The sequence below is a fragment of the Ursus maritimus genome, unplaced genomic scaffold, assembly GCF_017311325.1.
Source record: "Ursus maritimus isolate PB19 unplaced genomic scaffold, ASM1731132v1 scaffold_15, whole genome shotgun sequence".
Lineage (NCBI taxonomy): Eukaryota > Metazoa > Chordata > Mammalia > Carnivora > Ursidae > Ursus > Ursus maritimus.
In genome coordinates this window covers 23,482,302-23,503,149 of record NW_024423897.1, presented here as the reverse complement: position 1 = coordinate 23,503,149, position 20,848 = coordinate 23,482,302, and the positions used below count along the sequence as shown (strand labels likewise).

Here is a 20,848-nt window from a genome sequence, read left to right as displayed (position 1 = left end):
TAAAAATATTTGAGTACTTACAAATGCATTCAATGTGAGTGAAACATGGTTATAAATGCCTTCAATGTGGGTTGAGCATAGTTTGGAAGGGAAGACATATTATTCTGTTCTCATTAATGCAGTGTTCCGTGTACTGGACTCCAACAGAAAATTCTGTATTTTGGATATACAGTTATGTTCCATTAAACCTGAAAAAAATATTATAGAATCACATGGCTGTAAAGAATTCTTTTGTAACCAGTGAATCAGTCCATGTTATGGGGAAAAATTATGTAAATCTAAAGTGTTGAGAGTGAATTCTAAACCCATTGGTCATCAGCCTGTGCCTTGCTCATTGTAGAATTCTTTCTCTTGGCTAGACACTTTTGTTCCCACATGCTGCCACCAGGTGTCAGCATCCCCCATTATTTTCACTAATAGTGCCGCTATTTCAGGCGGAGGAAAGGCAAAAGGGATAGTAGTTGTGTCTTTTACTCACCTCTACAGTATCCCCTGCCCTTTTCACCAAGCTGGGTATGGTACAAAGGCTGTGGAGCAGTATACGAATGTGGTTATCAGTCCCCATTTCAGATAAGGAAATGAAACTCAGGGAGAAGAGGGTACCAGAGGCCACAGTCCCAGAAAGAGTGGGCTCTTCCCAGCTAGAGAACGAGGGTTGTTCAGGCACTTGTCCCCAGGGTGTAGACCCATGCAGACTCACAGCCCCCACCTTGGGCTTCCCCAGGGCTGGGCTGTCAGGAGGTCACCCTGCTCGTGTCCCCCGCCCAGGCTACCTGAATGTGTTGGTGAATCAGGGCTGGAAGGAACGCTGGTGCCGCCTGAAATGCAGCACTCTGTACTTCCACAAGGATCACACAGACCTGCGGACCCATGTGAATGCCATTGCTCTCCGAGGCTGTGAGGTGGCCCCGGGCTTCGGGCCCAGACATCCATTTGCCTTCAGGATTCTTCGCAACCTGCAGGAGGTTGCCATCTTGGAGGTGAGAGCGGAGAATCCAGGTGGTTCTTGGTGGGGGCGGCTGAGAGGAGCTTCGGCCTGGGTGTGGGCTTTTGTCTTGGGGGCCTTGCTAACTGACATTACAGGGACCGAGGAAGAAGGGAAAGTAAGCCCACCTGCTGCCAAGGGACCAAGAACAACTGCCAGTTAAAATACAGGGCAGCCACTTAAATTAGAACTTCAGATAAACAACAATGGTTTTAATGCAAGTATATCCCATGCAATATTTGGGATATACCTACACTGAAAAAGTGTTTGTTGTTTATCTGAAAGTGGAATTTAACAAAGCATTCTGCATTTTTATTTGTTAAATCTGGCAACTCTAGAACCAAAGTTTATTTATTCTCCCCTGTCTTAAAATCCCAAGCCTGAAAGCCATCTGGTCTTATCTAACCTGGGTCTGATTCTGGACTCCCCTCTAAAACCTTCCCCCCAAGTGGCCGGCCCCCTCAGATACACCGCTGCCCTTCAAGCAGCCTGCGCCTCCCACCAAGCAGCTTCATTTCTAGAAAGGTGTTCTCCAGACTGAGTTGAAAGCTTTAAGCTCCGTGAAGGCAGTAACCATGCCTGTTCTGCATACTTTTGGTTTTTCCAGAACCCAGCATGATGCCCAGCCCATACTAAGGGCTCAATCACTATTTGTTGAACAAATGGCTGAATGAAAATGTGATTTCATTCCCCCCATTCACGGTCGTTCCTACCCAGTGGCACTTGCCCTCCTCTCTGAGGTCCTGCACGATGCGTGTGGAGCCTCTCCTCTACATGTCCCTCGTTTGGCTGTTTAGGATTTAAAATGTAAACACTGGAAAGAAAATTAAAGAACTACCCCCTCACATTACAAACAGGGAAACTGAGACCAGGGCAGCCGGGTGCTTGGTTCAAGGCTGCAAGGGGGTCAGCGGCCTCTTGGTCTGATCCTAGAACAAAAACCCAGCCTCTTGATCTTGTTTGCTTTGCCCAGTACCCACTGTCTCAGCCAGTTCTTAAATTTCAAGAAATATTGCCTCTGTCACTCACTTTTATTTTTGATAGGTTGAGATAGGTCCCTTATTTCTCCTAAATTAAACACAGAGCTTTCCAGCAAGAAGCATGCTTCCTTTATTCAAGTCTAGCATTTGTGTGTTCCATTGATTTTGTAAGAATGCTGTTTAAATGAGAACTACCTAGAACTATGGTTATAAATGGTTATAAATGGTTCGTTTAACCATAAATGGTTCAGTTAACCAGCAACTTCTTGGCAGATTTCCTGTATACTAGTACTACAAATAATTGGCAGTTATAGGGGGAAAATATCAATTGGGTTATGTGAGAAATAGTCTCCTCTAAGAAAAAAAGTAAATTAAAAAAAAATTTTTTCAGGGAACACCCAGATGCTGTTTTCACATCTCAATGGTCATGAGGGCTCTGAGGATAGTGAGTGAAGGTGTGTGTCTTAGAGAGCTGGTCAGGGAGGGCTTCTCTGAGGAGGAGGCATTACAGCCAAAACCTGAATCAAGAAAGGGTAGAAGCCACTTGGATTTCTGGATGGGTGTTGCAGCCCTGTTCCTCTTGGACCCCTGAGTACTGGGTACACAGCCGGTACTGTACAAATACGGGTTTGGCTAGAGTGAGCAGGTGGCCTAAGGCCCTAACAGTACCAAAGTGAACTCATCACCTGTGCCTCCTCTCCCTCAGGCCAACTGCTCAGAGGACATGGGCCGCTGGCTTGGGCTGCTGCTGGTGGAGACGGGCTCCAAAGTCACTCCCGAGGCGCTGCACTACGACTACGTGGACGTGGAGACCTTAACCAGCATCGTCAGTGCAGGGCGCAACTCCTTCCTGTGAGGCCGGCCCCCCGCAGCCCCCCGCAGCCTCTCAGAGCTCTGAGTCTGGCCATGGGCGCTGGGCGGGAAGGGAAGAAGAGCTGAGGAGGGCTCTGCTTCCTTGGGAAGTCCGAGTGGGTGCAGCAGGCAGGAGAGAGCTGGCTAACGGAGGTAGCCCAGGGTTGGGGGAAGCTGTGGATGCAATGAGCAAAAGAGCAGAAGCCCTTCCGTGAGTGACGGGGGCTCGGCTCTCAGGCCCCGGAACCCCAGCGCCTCCCACCCTCGGCCAGCAGGGCTGCTACAGGCATTGGAAGAGCCGGCTTCAAGTCACGGCTCTCACGACCAACAGCTTGGGGTGTTTGCTTGCCATCTCGGATCCTCTGTGTTCTCACTTACAGAATGGAGGAGATGAATTCCTCACCTCTCGGGTTGCTGTAAGAATCGTGTGGGTCCCTGCCTCTGAGGCCCTTAACACAGCCATGGCCCAGCACTGCCTGGCATGGTTGCTGTTACTAACCTCCCAACACCCATCACGGAATCAAATGAGAGTAGACAGGAAAGCTCTGTAAGCCGCAACATGTCGTCATCATTGCCATCTTCATTGTATTTTCTAGATACGCAAGATCCTGCCAGGATCAATGGCCTGAGCCCCGTGTGTACGACGATGTTCCTTATGAAAAGATACAGGTGCGCTCCCTTGGGAGGGCTGGGAACATGGCAAAGGCCACTGATTAGCTCTTCGTCCCTCTCTCTGGTACTACTCCTTTTTTTCCTGTGCTTCAGGGATAATTTTCATTTAACCAGCAGCTGGAAGGGGAGGGAGGACCCTCGTTATCATAGATCATGGCTCCAGGTAAGGAATCCCTGGCAGAGAAGGCAGGGGGGTACAGCGAAAAGCTCCCCAGATCAGGAAGAGGAAAGGACTCTGTAGACTGCAAAGCACTATGCTGGTCTGAGCAAGTGCTGGGCTCTCCACTGGGTCACTGCTCTGGGAACTGATGCTGCTGACTCAGTGGTGCCTCGGGGGCAGGGGGCGGGGGGGCACTAACTGGGTGGCCACTCCCATAGACCATCACCTGGTGGCGTCACAGTCTGGGCTTCAGCTCCCAGGACAGAGTCTCCCTGTCTCTCTCACTAAATCGAGGAGATGCCAGTGAGGCCTCGGTAGCCATCACATGAACAGACTGCTTCTGGCAGCGTGTCCTATGTCTTTTCCTCCCACGGGAGAGCCAGACAGCCACATTCTGATCAGACACTGGTGGGTGGGTCAGGCCTCACAGCTGGAGGAGAGAAAAAGGATCAAGCTGCCATGGAAAGCACACATGTCTGCACGCCAGGACCCCTGCCTTGGACAGTGCCGGATGACACCAAACTATCACCTCTAAGACTCCCTATTCTAGAAACTTCTCCAGCCATCCTTCTTCTGCTTATATGTTCTTTTTCAGATTCAGATGAACCAATGGATGCAGCTTGAGATCTTTCTCAGTTGCAGAGAGTAGTAACCAGGCAGCTTAGTACCTAATGGCATGAACTTTGGATTCAGGGTTGAATCTGGGTTACCTTGGGCTTCATTTCTCTAGTTCTCACTTCCTGGCTTCAAATGAATACTCTAACACCTACCTGATTGGTCCTTGCAAGAACTAAGTGAAATACTGTATGGAAAGAGCTTAGCAGCACATAGACATTGGAAGGTCTCACACGGAGTAACTAGTACGATTGTTATCAATATCATTATTATATTATATTATTATCATATCCCATTCTTGGTTCCCTGAGCTCTGACTGGATTCTGAGTGCTCTTAATACTCTTCATGCACAAATGTATAGCCAATTTAGCAACGCCTGGGTGGCTCAGTGAGTTAAGTGTCTGTCTTCAGCTCAGGTCATGATCTCAGGTCAAGCCCCGGGTCTGACTCCTTGCTCAGCGGGCAGTCTGCTTCTTCCTTTCCCTCTGCCCCTCCCCCTACTCACACGTTCTCTCCTCCCTCTCTCTCTCTCTCAAATAAATAAATAAAATATTTTAAAAAATGTAGAGCTGGTTTATTAAGTTATGTAACTTCCACCATTGGCTGATGTCGTCCACAACTTTTTATCTTAACTGGGAACTCTACATTTAGCAATTTCAGAAAGTTTGAAGGATACTTCCAAATGACGTGAAGACAGAAATATCTATGATAAATCAGCTGTGGTCACCCAGAGCCCGCTAAGACTTCCAGATTCCCCTCTCAGCAGATATTCCAGGTTAGGGGCACCTTCTGCAGCCCCCAACAGGAAGGTATGAGGAGGAAATGACACATGCTGGTGGAAGTAGTCCATAAACTGTTGAGTGCAGCCCCAGTCTAAAAATGTAAGGCCACGATCTTAGAGGTCCTGCAATGCTCACCCACCACACTTGGACTGGAATATATCCCTGCCTGGAGGGCTCTGAACCTACCTGTACTTCACCTCCTTTCTCCATCTCCCACAGGACGAGGAGCCCAAGCGTCCCGTGGGGGCCCAGGTGAAACGCCACGCCTCCTCCTGCAGTGAGAAGTCCCATCGAGTGGATCCGCAGGTCAAAGTCAAGCGCCACGCCTCCAGTGAGTTCTGGGTGGGAACGAGGAAGGGATAGAAACAATCCACGGGGTCGGGGATCTCAAATCAGATTCCTGCAGGCAGCAGGCAAGTAAATTAATGAGTGAAGCGAGATGTGAGAGAATACCCTACCATAAGAAAAATGACAGCGCCAGCCTAGTGATAAAGGACAGCTAGCCTGTGGCCTCCGAGCGGGGACGACAGGGGATGGGGTCGGGAAGCCCCTAGGAAACTGGAGTGCTCGGGCTCCACCTGCACGGGTGGCTACGCCTCGGCTCCGGCCAGCGGCTCCCATGCAGCGGGGCAGCCCTGGTTTGCAGATTATTCGGGACCGGGAATCTAGCCTTTATAGGAAATCTACTGACTTCTTAATATTAGCAACTGATTTTCGAAAATTTTAACACGAAGGCCAAACGTGTTTTTAGGCTGCAATGTTGCATATATATGGATTCACATATATACACATATAAAATTCATCCTCAAGTTCTGCCTGTTCCAAAGGCTAAAAATATTTATGAATTCTGATCTGGGGGAGTAAGTGGAGAAATGAACCCCTCCAAATACCCTCGAGGCAGCTGCCATGAAAGGCAGGGCTCACCTCCGTGTCCCAGCCTGCACTCTCCCTAGCACCCCATAGGAGCTCAGTGAATTTTGCCTGATTGCCACACTGCACAATAAAGGCTAAGCAAGCCAGACTCTGGTCCATTCTGTTTGATTTCCAGCACTGATCTCTGCTGCTGCGTGATCCATGCCACCAGCTTCCTGTAGGACAGCATATTCCAAGAGCATTTTAGTTACTGCTCCACAGTTCTTCCCCCTGCCCCATGAACAAAGTCAAGTTCTATTCCTTGCTTTTTGAAGATGTATTTTAAAAAATACTTCTCTTTATTAGATCGCCACTTCATTAATGTAGATAATCTCTTCTGGGGGTCAGGAGATCTGTATTCCATTCCCCACTCGATCATTAAATTACTAACTTTGGAAAAGTCCCTTCCCCTCTCTGGGCCTGAGTTTTCCCCCTGCACAGTCAGAGAGTGGTTGGGTCACATTCCTTACACTCTGCTCTCATCGGCACCACTGGAAACACAGGCCTTTATGGAATGTCCGTTTTCAAGTGGAAAAGTAGGGGTGCCTGGGTCACTCAGTCGGTTAAGCATCTGACTCTTGATTTTGGCTCAGGTTGTGATCTCAGGGTCTGAGATCGAGCCGCACATCGGGCTCCGTGCTGAGCATGGAGTCTGCTTATGATTCTTTCTCCCTCCGCCCACCCTCTCCCTTATGCTCATGTTCATCCTCTCTCTCCAAAAATAAAAATTAAAAAAAATTAAATTAAATTAAATTAAATGGAAAAGTAAACTGAAATAAGCATGTAAGATAAAGACATCATAAAACATTCAAGCAACAATAACAAAGATAACAAGATGGATTCTTTCTTCAAATCAAATGTTATACTGAGTGATATACAAAAGAGGTAAAATATTGGGAATGACAGATGGTGGTTGGGGGTTTTAAGGTCCTTCTCTGATACAACAGAACCCTGACAACACTTTGCTGGTCTACCCATTTATTTTTAGTTTACCAGTCTGTAAAATCCAACAGTCTGGGAGAAAACTCCCCTGGGATGCCACTGTGTATCTGGGAAGTTGAGGGAAGTATGGGTCCCCCTCTCTGCCCTCCATGCTTTATTTATGATTAGGCTTCAACTACAGGGTAGTTGGGACAGGAATTGATTTTTGCATTGCACACCCCTTGCTACTGCAGTCCCTACAAGAGCTAGAGAGACAAGACCCCAATTATCAGTAAACCAAGGGAATCATTCCAAACTCCATGCCCCACCAACTGAAAAGGGCTATGAGTAACTGTCTGAAACAAATAAATAAATAAATAAAAATTTCCCTAAAATACTGGACTATGGCATTGTCCCAACTAGAGCAGTAATGCATGGCACAGAGCCCAGAGTTAGACACATATGCACTCAAACCGGGTTTTGCCATCATTAGCAGTGAGACCCAACCTCTCTGTGCCTCAGTTTCCCCAACAACAAAATAGAGCTAATAATAGTAAGTTTTTATGAAGATTAAGTGGAAATGAATGTAAATGGCCTAGCATATAGTAAATGCTTGGTGAATGTTTACCGTAATTATTTGTAATTGTCCACCGTAATGTAGAGCCTGCAACAGACTCCTGGGCCCTTCTCTCCCCCCACTTTCCAGGAATATCTTTCCAGGAATAAAACGGGCAATGCCTAAGTTTAGCCCAAGGTCTTGATTCTCTGCACCTCTGAGTTGTATGTCCCTGTCTCCTTGTCTTCTATATACCTGAGAGTTGACTGTAAAATGCCCTTTTAAAACAAAAGTGTGTTATACATCACAAAATTTGTTTCATATCATTATCTGACATTTACTAAGTACTTCCACCAGATACTACCAAGTATTTTTCACGAATTATTTCATTTAAAACTTACCACAATGCTGGGATGCCTGGGTGACTCAGTTGGTTATGCGTCTGCCTTTGGTTCAGATCTCAGGGTCCTGGGATCCAGCCCCACGTCAGCTCCTTGCTCAGTGGGGAATCTGCTTCTCCCTCTCATTCTCCCTCTGTGCTCTCTCTCTCTCAAATAAATGGATAAAATCTTTAAAAAAACAAAAACAAAACTTATCACAATGCTAAGAGGTAAATTTGTCCACATACAAATTTAGGAAACCAAGAGGAAACCAAGGCCTGGGGGAAGGCACAGAAACACCATTATTCATTGTTGCCTGATGTCACACAACTAGTAATGGGCAAAAGAGAACACAAACCTTGGTCTCCCTCGTTCCAAAGCCCTTATTCCTAGTCCCGATGCTCTGCTGCCTCCCTTTTGCTCCTGTTTCCTTGGACGATTCACACACTAAGGATAGAGATCTAAGTATTCCCATTTTACAGACGGAGAAGTTGAGGCTGAGAAAGATGCTAAGGCCACCCAAGTACCCTTACCAGAGATCAGAAATGGGGGCCTTTGCCTGCCTTATACCTCTGCAGGTGCCAATCAGTATAAGTACGGCAAGAACCGAGCTGAGGAGGATGCCCGGAGGTACCTGGTAGAAAAGGAGAAGCTGGAAAAGGAGAAGGAGACAATCCGGACGGAGCTGATGGCGCTGAGGCAGGAGAAGAGGGAGCTGAAGGAAGCCCTTCGGAACAACCCAGGTACCTACGTGGGCATGTCCTAGGCACCCAAGCAGGGGGCGGGCTCAGCCCTGACACCTCCCACGGCAGAGGTCACCTGGTTATCCAAGCCCTGTGTGCTTCTCCCCCTCCTCCCCTTCTTCCTCCTCCTTCTCCTCTTCCTCAACATCATGGTCATCATGCTTCCTGACTAATGAAAGTGCCGTCAATCAAGCAACTGCTTTTGGGTAAGGGATGAAAAAGCATCACAAAATGTGCACGCTTAATGTAGTAAAATTCAATCTGATTTTAGAGATGTTAAAATGTGGAAAACAGAGTGTGCCTTAGAATCAAGGAAATAAGAGAGAAGATTTTGAACCTCCCATTAAGTCACTCATTCACAGAAGTGCTGAGCACCCAACCGTGTAAGACACTGGTCCTTGTGCTAGGAACGACGGACAGAGACAGTCCCAGGACCCTCTTCTGAACTCCAGGGCCATGACTCCTGCAGGCCCAGCCTGCTCTGGGCTCCTCTGCACCCCACTTTCTACTATTTCCTTTGAATTCTCTCTATAGCTGTAGTTGGGCATACTTTCAGCCTGAGGTTTGCACGCATGCTTGAGGAAACAGAAGCTTTGTCCTTTATAAAATACATCCAAGGTCACACAACCCTGTGAGAATCTGAGGGAACCTATGGACCCTTTTCCCAAGGGGGAAAAAAAAAGCCCACAATTCACAGTGTTGCAGACAGTTTCAGCAGCCAAGAGCTCATAGGCCCCCAGAGTTCACCCACAGATTGCCTAGGAATCCATGAATCTAACAGAGAACTTCTAGCTTAAAGGCTAAGGCTTCTTCTGTGTAGCCAAGAACCAGAATCTGAGGGAGGGAAGCTTAAGAAGGCAGTTTGGTCTCAATACACAGAACTTTCTAAGAGTCAAAACAAAGTTTGGAACAGACTGACTATCCTCCTTATCCTGCTCAGTTTTTTTCTATAGCACATCACTTTGTAACATTTGATTATTTATTATGTTTATCATTTTTATTGTTTTTTCTCTCTCTCATATACACACACACACACACACACACACACACACACATATGGGCTCCATAAGGGCAAGGATCTTGGCCTGTTTTGTTCACTGATCTATTCCAAGGACCTAGAACAGTACCTGGTACAAAGAAAGCACTAAGCACACAATAAGTATTTATTGAATAGATGAATGAATGAATGAATGAATGAATGAATGAATGAAACTAACTTTTAAACCTGGTAAGATACTAATACAGGTTTGTTAGTTTAGATTGAAAAGCAGCAAAATCCCAGTAGCAACCCGTGGTCAATGTAAAACCCTCTATTATAACTCAGTTGCAAGTAAGAGAAACCAAAGTCAAACTGGCTTAGAAATGAAAAGAGGGGCACATGGGTGGCTCAGCCGGTTGAGTGTTGGACTCTTGATTTCGGCTTAGGTCCTGATTTCAGGGCCATGAGATTGAGCCCAGAGCCCAGCCTAGCGTTGAGCTTCATGCACAGTGGGGAGTCTGCTTCTCTCCCTCTCCTTTTGCCCCTCCCCCTGCACTCTGTCTCTCTCTCTCTCTCTCAAATAAATAAATCTTTAAAAGAAAAAAGAGAAAGAAAGAAATTTCAAAAAAAAAAAAAGCATTAAAAAAAAGAAATGAAAAGAATGTAGGGGTGTCTGGCTTGCTCAGTTGGTAGAGCATACGAACCTTGACCTCAGGGTCATGAGTTCAAGCCCTATATTGGGCTTAGACCTTACTTAAAAAAAAAAAAAAGGAAAGAAAAAAGAAAAGAAAAATTTAAATTGGAAAACTGGGCAATCAGGTATAGCAAGTTCCAGGGATTTAAATGATGTCACCAGGAAGTACAATTCTGGCTTCCGGCTTCCTCTATGTTGGCTTCATTCCGTGCCCCTCATGGTGGCATAATGGCTGCACAGCTCTAGCCCTCACCCAATCCTCACAGCAGCCCCAGCAGAGAAAACTTCTCCTCTCAATGGACCCCACAAAAGCCTCAGGATTCACTCTGATTGGACCAACTTTGATCCCTAAACCAACCACTATGACCAGAAAATGGAGACAGGATTATGGGCCAGGTCTAAGTTATGTGCCAACCCCTTGAAGTAAAAGTGAGGTCAGCTCCATCCAAACTAGAGGGAATGGGAAGAGAAAGGTGGTTTCCCAGGGGAAAATCAGGGTTCTGTATCCAGAAGGTGGGGAAATCGGTACAGGGCAGGGAAAAACCACACGACTCCGCATGGAGCTGGAACCCTAGGCCCAAAATCCATCTCTGAATCGGGACTAAGGGCTGGAAAAGCCCTCTGGGAGGGACAGACCAGAACCTGAGGTCCTGCCGAATTCCCCGAGGCTCCAGGCCAGGCTCTGCTGTTTCTCACCCATGTCTCTGGACACAGGAGCGAAGTTAAAGGATCTGGAGGAGGCCGTGGCTGCCCTGGAAGCTCAGTGTCGGGCAAAGGAGGAGCGCCGGATCGACCTGGAGCTGCGGCTGGTGGCTGTGAAGGAGCGCTTGCAGCAGTCCCTGGCAGGCGGCCCGGCCCTGGGGCTCTCCGTGAGCTGCAAGAACAAGAGTGGGGTGAGTCCATGCCCTTCTGGGCCAGGGGCAGCTGCTTCTTAATCCCCTCAGTGCTACAGACCTTCATGATCATTCTTTGGGGGTAGGAGTTGTGCTCGCTTGCCCATGAGCAGGTGGATGCCCAAAGGGGAGCGGAACATGCCAGAAGAGAGCCTCCCAACGAGCAGGTGGCGCCGCTAGGAAGGGGACTCCCAGAGCAAGTTCTGGCCTGTGCTGTCTCCCCCGCACCTGCCACTTCACCTGTTATCCTGAATGTGATCTTAGAAGTAGCCTTTGGGTTACGGACAATTATAACTACGATATGTTGAATAAGAATAACAAACGTGTTGGGGCGCCTGGGTGGCACAGCGGTTAAGCGTCTGCCTTCGGCTCAGGGCGTGATCCCGGCGTTGTGGGATCGAGCCCCGCATCAGGCTCCTCTGCTATGAGCCTGCTTCTTCCTCTCCCACTCCCCCTGCTTGTGTTCCCTCTCTCGCTGGCTGTCTCTATCTCTATCAAATAAATAAATAAAATCTTAAAAAAAAAAAAGAATAACAAACGTGTGTTGAACAATAACCATAGGCCCGCATTTTAACCTCCATTATCTCATGCGATCTTCACGGCATTCCAGGACTGTAGGGCTAGGTGTATTGGCGCCACTGGATATAAATGGAAATGGAGGTCAGAAATGTTGAAGGACTTACTCAAGGTCACTCCGTTGTATGGGAGACAGGTTCCCAATCCAGGAAGTCTGACTCCAGAGCCCGGCGTTAGCCCCAGTACGCGTGCCCTGTCTTAGGGTCCCTCGTGTACCAAGCCATCCTCTGGGTTTTGCATATCCATTATCTCCAGTGCTCCAAGCAACCCTGCAAGGTAGATGCTCTCACCCCAAATGAGACCTCCTCAGGGAGAATTTGGCTGATCTCTGTCTCCATCTGAATGTCTCAGCCTCAGCACTACTGACATTTGGGGCCAATAGTTCTTTTCCTAGGGGACTGCCATATGCATTGCGGGATGCTTGACAGCATTCAAGCGTCTACCTGCTAGATGCCAGTAGCTCCACACCCCGTTGACAACAAGAGATGTCTCCAGAAGGTGTCAAACTTTCCCTGGAAGGGCAAAATCGCCCCCATTTGGGAACCACTGGTCTAAATTACCGCGAGTCCATGTTATTCTTTCTCATAGCACTTAGCCACAGTTTGTGTATACATATGTATATGGATGTGTGTGTGTGTGTGTGTGTATTTATGTGTCTTTACTTGTCTAATGTCTGTCTGCCCCATTAGGTTGTATTTTTATTAAAAATTGGACTATGTCTGTTTTATCATTATAGCCTTAGCCCTTTTACAGAGTCTGCAAAATAGGAGTGCCACGAATGTTTGTTGAATGAATAAAAGTTATGCCTGCTTTCAGACAAGGACATGGAGACTCCGAGAGATGAAATAACTTGTCTGATGAGTTTGAGTTGTCACTGGAAACTGTATTCTTACCTTTGTTGTCTGAGGCCGCAGTACTGCCTGGTCAGACCACATCCCACGTCTGGGAAGCCAGGCTGTTCCTTCTGCCCCCCCTGCTTCCTCTCCACGGGGTTTTCCAACCTCATTGACAGACAAAGAGCTTAAAGGACAAAGGCAAACTCTCAGAGGGCTGGAGGAGGAGCTGGAAGTGGTTCACTCATCCCAGCTGTTCCTTCCACCAGTGTGCCCTGAAATTCACACGCCAGAGGGCTTTTCCCACCACTTGCCATCCTTTTTGATGGCCTTTGGAGATAGAAGTCTTCTCAAATTCCCTGCAGGCTTAGCCATTAATATGCTGCACTTCAGTAACTACATCCAGTAATGGACTGAGCAACTATCTGGAAAAGTTAAGGGGTGAGAGCACTGTAGAAGAAGAGAAGAAATACAGGGGAGAGGTGAAGAGAGAGGGCAGTAGGGTTTGAATCCCGGCTCTCCCACTCACCAGCTGTGCGACCTTGAGCAGTGACTTGACCTTCCCATTTTCCTTATCTATAAAATAGGATGACTAATAATAGTACCTACCTCGTAGGTTTGGAAAGGCTAAATGAGCAAATCCACGCAAAGCCTGGTGCATAGTGAGGGCTCGGTGATTTTAGACGTCGTTACTTTTATTCCAAGGCCCTCAAGCGTGTGCCTCCCCTTGCCTTTTGGTGCTGGCGTGTGTGCGCAGCGCCTTCTATTTGCGTTCTTTGGAGGGCAAGCCAGGTGTGGGTAGCTAGCATTAGGCTTTGCCAATGTAACTATTTTTTCTCATCTACAGGAAACTGCAAATAAACCCCAGAACAATGCCCTAGAGCAACCTGTCCCTGTCAACTGTATTTCTGAGCTGAGGAAGAGAAGCCCATCCATCGTAACCTCCAGCCAAGGAAGGGTGCTACAGAAAGCCAAGGTACAGCAATAGCTCAGCGAATTAAAATCCAGAGATCTGGCAGCCTCCTTTCTATGGAACCTCACCAAGAACTCAAGAATCAGCCGGTTAGAAAGGCAGAGAATTGCCAATACATCCATGCAGTCAATCAGGAAGTTTGCTCAGAGAAGATCCTCAAATCTCATTCAGGACCTACTTACTCACTTCTAAAGATTTTTATTTATTTATTTATTTATTTATTTGACAGAGAGACAGCCTGCGAGAGAGGGAACACAAGCAGGGGGAGTGGGAGAGGAAGAAGCAGGCTCCCAGCGGACCAGCCCCGGGTACGAGATCACGCCCTGAGCCGAAGGCAGCTGCCTAACGACTGCGCTACCCAGGCGCCCCTACTTACTCACTTTTAATACACAGTCCTAACAAACTTAGTTTTCTGGTCTCTGAGCCTACAGTGGGTTTTGAGACAGGAAAGTCTCTGTTTCATAGGCGAGGAAACGGAAGATCAGGGAGTAACAGGACCTGCCCAAGATTATGCAGGGTGTCACTGTGCTGGGATGCAAACCAGCCTCTTCCACTTCTAAGCCCCAGGCTCACTCCATGATACTGGCCCAGTATCCTCTTGGGGCCAGCTGTGTTCCTAACTTCTGCGATTTTAGAAAGGTAATATAGTACATTTACTGCATATGCTGAAAAACCCCAACAAGTTCTCAGGAAGTACCCTGAAAGCAAACATGTCAAGAATTCTACAAGAAGGCATTTGAATAGTCACACCACGTGGAGTAGATTATAAACAGCCTCACATCAGTTCAGATCAGGTTTTGCCCCCAGCTGAGTTTGTGCCAAAACACTTGGGAAAAAAATCTGGTTTCAGGGCTTTCTGGATTTCAGAATTGGGGATAAGAAAGTGTGGACTTGAGGGGCACCTGGGTGGCTCAGTCGGTTAAGCATCTGCCTTCAGCTCAGGTCATGATCCCAGGGTTCTTGGATCAAGCCCCCCTTCGGGCTCCCTGCTCAGCAGGGAACCTGCTTCTCCCTCTCCCCTTGCTTCTCCCCCCTGCTCATGCTCTCTCTCTCTTTCTCTCTCAAATGAATAAACAAAATCTGAAAGAAAGAAAGAAAGAAAGAAAGAAAGAAAGAAAGAAAGAAAGAAAGAAAGGGAGAAAGAAAGAAATTGTGGACTTGGAAAACAAACACCTGAGCATTAGGACGTGAGAATAGAGAAGTAACCAGCCAGAGGCTAGATCGTCTAGACTAGATATCAGCCACCTTTGTCTATAAAGGTAAATATTTGAGAGCGTGTGGATCACAGAGTTTCTTTCAGAGTGACTCAGCTATGCCACTGTAGCAGGAAAGTAGACAACTTGTAAACAAATGATGGACATGGCTGTGTCCCAATAAAACTTTATTTATGGACACTGAGATTTGAATTTGATTAAATTTTCACATGTCAAGAAAAATTATTATTCTCTTGTTTTCGAACATTTAGAAATGTAAAAACCATTCTTAGCTGATGCATGTTAGAAACACACAGTGAGCCAGATATGGCCTGTGGGCCAGTTTGTTTCTCTTTGATCCTTCTAGGCCATTAGAAGAACCGTGAATTTTGTTCTAACATAATGGAAAGTCATTGGCAAGTTTTGAGCAAACAATCTATGGATATGAATTACCTTTTTAAAGACCATTCTGGGGATGCCTGGGTGGCTCAGTCGGTTAAGCGTCTGCCTTCAGCTCAGGTCATGATCCCAGGGTCCTGGGATGGAGTCCCGCATTGGGCTCCCTGCTCAGTGGGGAGCCTGCCTCTCCCTCTGTCTGCTTCTCCCCTGCCCACCGCTCCCCCTGCTTGTGCTCGCTCTCTCCATGACAAAGACTTTTTAAAAATTTTTTAAATAAAAAATAAATAATTTTTTAAGTAATAAAAAAAATAATAAAAAATAAAAGACCATTCTGGGGGTGACTGGGTGGCTCAGTTGGTTAAGCATCCGACTCTTGATTTTGGCTCAGGTTGTGATCTTAGGGTCATGATCTCAGGTTCATGAGGTCGAGCCCAGTGTTGGGCATGGCGCCTACTTAAGATATTCTCCCTCCTTCTCCCTTTGCCCCTCGCCCTGCCTCGCACATGCTCTCTCTCTAAAAAAAAAAAAACAAAAAACAAAAAACGCCATTCCGGAACAATGTTGAGAACAGATAAGGGGACAGGGGAGACCAGTTAGGAGTCATCTCGATGCGAGAGGAGAAAGGTGTAGTGGGGGTGATTTGAAATGTCTGGCTTTGGAGGTAGAGCTGAAGGATCTGCTGATGGGGATGTGGAGGATAAGGAGAAGAAAGGAATCGAGGATGACTCCTAAGTCATTGCCCTGAGCAACTGCAGTTTAGATGGTGAAGACTGGGAGAAGACCAGCAGGTTGGGAGTGGGGAATCCTCCCGGCAAGAATGTTCCAGCCATCCCATTTAATCCTGGTTCACACCATCACCTCCAGAGCTGAAAACCCTATGCATCATTTATGGGTAAAAGCCATTCACTACTGGCCAGGACTTCAGTATCCCTCCCAGACGAAGTCCTACACGGCTCCAGGGGAAAGAATGGAGCCCGGCAGGCTGCCTGCCTCCACCCTTCCTTAACAAACTGCTTTGTTTTTTGTTTTGTTTTTTTTAAAGATTTTATTTATTTATTTGACAGAGATAGAGACAGCCAGCGAGAGAGGGAACACAAGCGGGGGGAGTGGGAGAGGAAGAAGCAGGCTCACAGCAGAGGAGCCCGATGCGGGGCTCGATCCCACAACTCCAGGATCACGCCCTGAGCTGAAGGCAGACGCTTAACCGCTGGGCCACCCAGGCACCCCAACAAACTGCTTTGGTTTCTCTTTCATCAGCCTCCTACCTCACCCCACCCCAGCATTAGAGCCAAGCAGAGACTGGCCTCAGTTTCCTTGTCTGAGAAAGACAAACTTTGTGATATTTGAGCCCCCATAAAGATGAGGCCCCCCAGAGTGGAGAAAGGACTTACCACAGCTACGGAAGGAGGGTGAGACTAGGACCCGTGGCTCTCTAATCTGTCCAGTGGAGATCTTTATGTAATTAGGTGCAGTGGAATGTTTTTATCCTGCAAGTCACACTAGAATATTCAGCAACCTGATTTGTCTTGTCTTTCTGGACTTCAGGAATGGGAAATGAAGAAGACCTAGAAAAAGGATGAAGATTTCATTCCAAAGGAAATGCAAGAGTGTACTGGAAACACTTTTTTCACAAGGAGACACCAGGACACTGGAAGTAGCTTCTTCAGGGCACCCTAAAGACCAGCCTTTATTGTCTGCATGATTACAGGGAATATGGGGAGGGAAGAAGTAAAAGGGAAGAGGGACATGGAGGGCGTCCTTGTAACTTCCCAGAGGGTGGAAAACGGGGGTGGAGGGAGATAGAAATCTGCACGGTTGTAAAGGTTTTGTTAAATGTCTTTGCCCTCACTTCTGAAGAAGAAATGAAAGCACATGTGATTAAGCCATTCCATCCCATTCTAGCGTCCCACTCCCAGGCTTTAGGGCAAAGGAAGACAGTGCTGAAGCATTGGTAGGCAGTACAGTACAAAGAGACAAGCCTTGATCATCTGATCACACGTGTGCCGATTGGATTCATATTGATTGGGCATCACTGACAACCTCTGGGCAACGTAAAGAGGCCGCAAAATCAACCGAATTTCCCTGCCTGCATAAAGGTGATAAAAACTAGAGACAACACGCAAATTCTGCAATCATTCCTTACGTGCTTCAGAACCAGACAGATGCGGCTACCAGAACCCTGTGTTTGAGTTGTTTTCAAATTAGAGATCTGATACACAGCGGGCGAGGGGAGGCTCAGCCGTGGACTTATTTTCAGGTCACGGCGATAGGGACAGGAACATGGATTTCTCACAGGATGTTGCAGGCATCGGTGGGGTCCTTTGTGCTCAGTCAAGTCCTTTATCTATTTCATAGGACACTCAGGCTCCAGGAACTCGGGCTAGAAATCCAAGTGAAGCTCTTTATGTCTTTATCCTGATATTTGCCCTTGAGGGCTGTCCAGTCTGCACTTCCGTATCTGCTGTCAAGTCAAACTATCAGGGAGAATCAAAGGACGGTGGGCCGTTTCTGCCAGGAGTGCCCTTTACTAACACTTGATACTTTCATAGGGAAGCAAGGACCTCAAGTCTTGGGCAGTCTCCTTGCTGTGCCACTCACTACTTTCTCAACAGTGTAGGCAATTTTTAGGTCTTTACATTTCCTTCTAAAAAAAAGATAAAACCAGTTAACCGTCAAGAGCTCAAAGGTTAGCTCCAGGAGAAAGAAAATCCCAGAATGACCTTTGGACACTTTGCTGGAGGTTTCACATACTTCACCTTACCTAGGGCTTTATACACTTTTGCCTTACCCAAACTTTACCACCCTTTGAGGTAGGTGGAGACCAGAGCAGGGAAAATAACCCGACCAGAATCACCTAGCTGGTCAGTGGCAGAGGCAGGGCTTATGAGCCTGGATCCAGACAGGGTTAGGTTTGAGCACTGCCTCTGCCACTGACCAGCTGGTGAGTCTGGGAAAGTCACTTGACCTCTCTGATTCTTGTTTTCTTTATCTATGAAACCCAGATTAACAGTTCCATTTTCCTCCCAAGACTAGTGGGGAAATTCAATGAGATAGTACATGGGAAGAAGCATCTTGCACACTATCTGAGAAATAGAAATGCTCAGTCAATAGTGGCTCTTAAGCTAAATAAGAAATGTCTGACTCAAAATCCTGTGTTCTCTCCACTGAAGAAACGATGTTTTTATGGTAATCACAGCCATCAAAAAGCTAAAAAGCAACTAATCCATAACTGACAGTTTTCATCTAGATTCCACTTAAACATCTCCAGTGAAAAAGAGCTCACAAAATCTGGATTGTTAATGTTCTTTTTAAAAATGTGGATCCTGGAATGAAACCCAACATCCAATTATGTCCTCAGCGTGTATTCTTTCTCACGCAGTTATTTTGGGGTTGAACATTTTTTCCCACCGACAGATCTTGGGAGTCCTTGAGAGGGGGACTACTACAGAATTAATAATAAAGTTATTGAGCACTCATGCATCAGGTATTGTGTTAGCCAAAGCCAGCTTCATGGGCACATAACCTGTGCAGTCACAAGAATTAGGAGGGTCCTGGGCTTGGTTTCATGCTCTGCTGTTATGCTTTTTAAATTTTTTTTTTAGATTTTATTTATTTATTTGTCAGAGAGAGAGCACAAGCAGGGCGAGTGGCAGGCAGAGGGAGAAGCAGGCTCATTGCTGAGCAGGGAGCCCAATGTGGGACTTGATCCCAGAACCTTGGGATCATGACCTGAGCCGAAGGCAGACGCTTAACCGACTGAGCCACCCAGGCACCCTGTCGTTACTGTCTTAATAATTTTTGAACAAGGGGTGTCACATTTTCCTTTTGCCCTTTAAATTGTGTAGCCAGTCCTGGTGCTAACTAATCACTTTTCCTGGCATTATCTATTATCTATTATCCCAGTTTTCAGTTCGGGTAATTGTTCGGTTTCAGTTCAGTTCAGGAAAATGAAGCCCAGAGGGGTTATGTAACTTGCAGGAGCCCACAGTTCGGAATTAGTGGAGCCAGCAGTCCTTCCTCTTAGTTCCAAGGTTCCATTTCATCTATGTCTTACCCCACCCCCTCCCCTTGCACTGCAGCATTCAGAAGCACACTAGCACTTAATAAACAGATGAATGATGAATGTACATACTCAGCACATTTGGTGTAAGTTAGTTAGCTAAGAGAAGTGTAAACAAAATGGCTAAAGCATAGATGCCAGTCCTCATCTGTTAAAATGCCTTGCTTCGTTTGTTTGTTTGTTTTTCCAAAGTATAGGCTCATGGCTCTAGGGTGGATTTGAAGCTCCATCTTTCCCAACACTGCCAAGTGTTGGGACTGTAAGATTTCTATAGTGTCCCTGGATCCTCAATGGGGGACCCTGAGCAGGTGTACCAACCTCTCTGAGCCTCACTTTTCTCAAATGTAAAAGGGGATCATAATCCCTCCTTAACCCATGTTGCCGTTCTGAGGCCAAAAGGAAACATCAGGTGTTGGTTACAACACATTTGGGCTGGGCCTTGAATAGAATAAAAAGATGTAAAAGTCTCCAGCTCTGTCCTCAGGGAACTCACAGACAAGCAGAGAGAATATCTGACCCGAATAGCTACAGTAAAAGTAAGCATGTTATGGTGAAGATTTAGATTGATGACGGCACACTTCTCATTCCTTAAATAATTTTTTTTGACCTTAGGGACTATCCAGTAACTAGTTTGGCAACTCCAAGTGCCCTCAACCCCAATCACCAATCTATCCTCACTTCCTGACTGTTTTCCATACTAAATCTCTCTAAAATTGATCCACTTCCTCCTACCTCCACTGACATCAACCATTAATCCATTCAACAAATATTTGTTGAGAACCTATTATGTATACGTACTATACTAGATGTCAGAAATTGCAGAAATTCACGGCTGTGAACAAGACACGCACCCCCTTGCTCAAACTCTAGTTGGGAGAACAAACAAAAAGAAAACAAAACAAATAAAAAACAAATACGGAACCAGAAATGTGCTGGACACACCTAAAATAGTAGCTACTTTAGATAGGGTGTTACAAAGGTCTATTAAGGGGTCTTCAAGACAGAATACAGCCCTCCCTTGCATGGACTAGTACAATAGCTTGTCTCCCTACCTCTTTGTTTAGACCCAGCAATCTCTATCATACGGGAGGCAAAACGATCCGTTAAACATGTAAAGGTTTTGTAACATGTTCCCATTGCAATCAGAGTAAGACTCAAGTTCATTGTACAAAAATTGTGTGTACTACATTAAGACACTGTTCCATCGTTCATTGGCAATAACCGACTAATCTCTGCCCTCATGGAGCTCACATTCTAGCGAAGGGAAATGAGAAAATACACATTTTAAAACATAGCGAAGTCAGAAAACAAGGGACCTGGAGGAAAAAAGCGGGTAAGAGTGATGGCGGAGTCGGGCTTCAAGTTTTTTAAATCCCTCGCGTGATCTGTTCCGCTAATTCTGTTGTGCTGCCTGCCCCTCTTTTCTCCAATAATTCAGCGCCTTACTCGCAATATACTCTCCCTCTTGACTGGGTCTTGTTAGATGATGTTTACCTCTACCTGAACCACTTTCCTCCTCTTTTCATCTACTCATTCTTCAGCTTTCAGTTCAAGTATTTCCTCCGGTGAAACTGCCCACACTCGGCCACAACCTATTCTAGACTTCCGGGGAACCACGCCCCCCCACCTTTAAACACCAGTCATATTTTGACTTTAAGTCGCGTTTGCATTCACTTATTGTTTACAATT

General features: G+C 46.6%; 1 protein-coding gene across 2 annotated transcripts in view; it reads left to right on the top strand.

Annotated features, from left to right (window-relative positions):
- AFAP1L1 (actin filament associated protein 1 like 1) overlaps window positions 1-18,445 on the top strand; it is a 60,362-nt gene extending 41,917 nt beyond the window's left edge. For both annotated transcript variants that reach the window (XM_040630430.1, XM_040630431.1), the window contains exons 12-19: window positions 769-980; window positions 2,672-2,817; window positions 3,414-3,486; window positions 5,267-5,378; window positions 8,395-8,559; window positions 10,947-11,125; window positions 13,382-13,510; window positions 16,645-18,445. In XM_040630430.1, coding sequence (XP_040486364.1) covers window positions 769-980; window positions 2,672-2,817; window positions 3,414-3,486; window positions 5,267-5,378; window positions 8,395-8,559; window positions 10,947-11,125; window positions 13,382-13,510; window positions 16,645-16,668 — 1,040 coding nt within the window. In that variant the 3' untranslated portion in view covers window positions 16,669-18,445. The remainder of the gene's footprint in view (window positions 1-768; window positions 981-2,671; window positions 2,818-3,413; window positions 3,487-5,266; window positions 5,379-8,394; window positions 8,560-10,946; window positions 11,126-13,381; window positions 13,511-16,644) is intronic.
- Window positions 18,446-20,848: the final 2,403 nt, after the last annotated feature.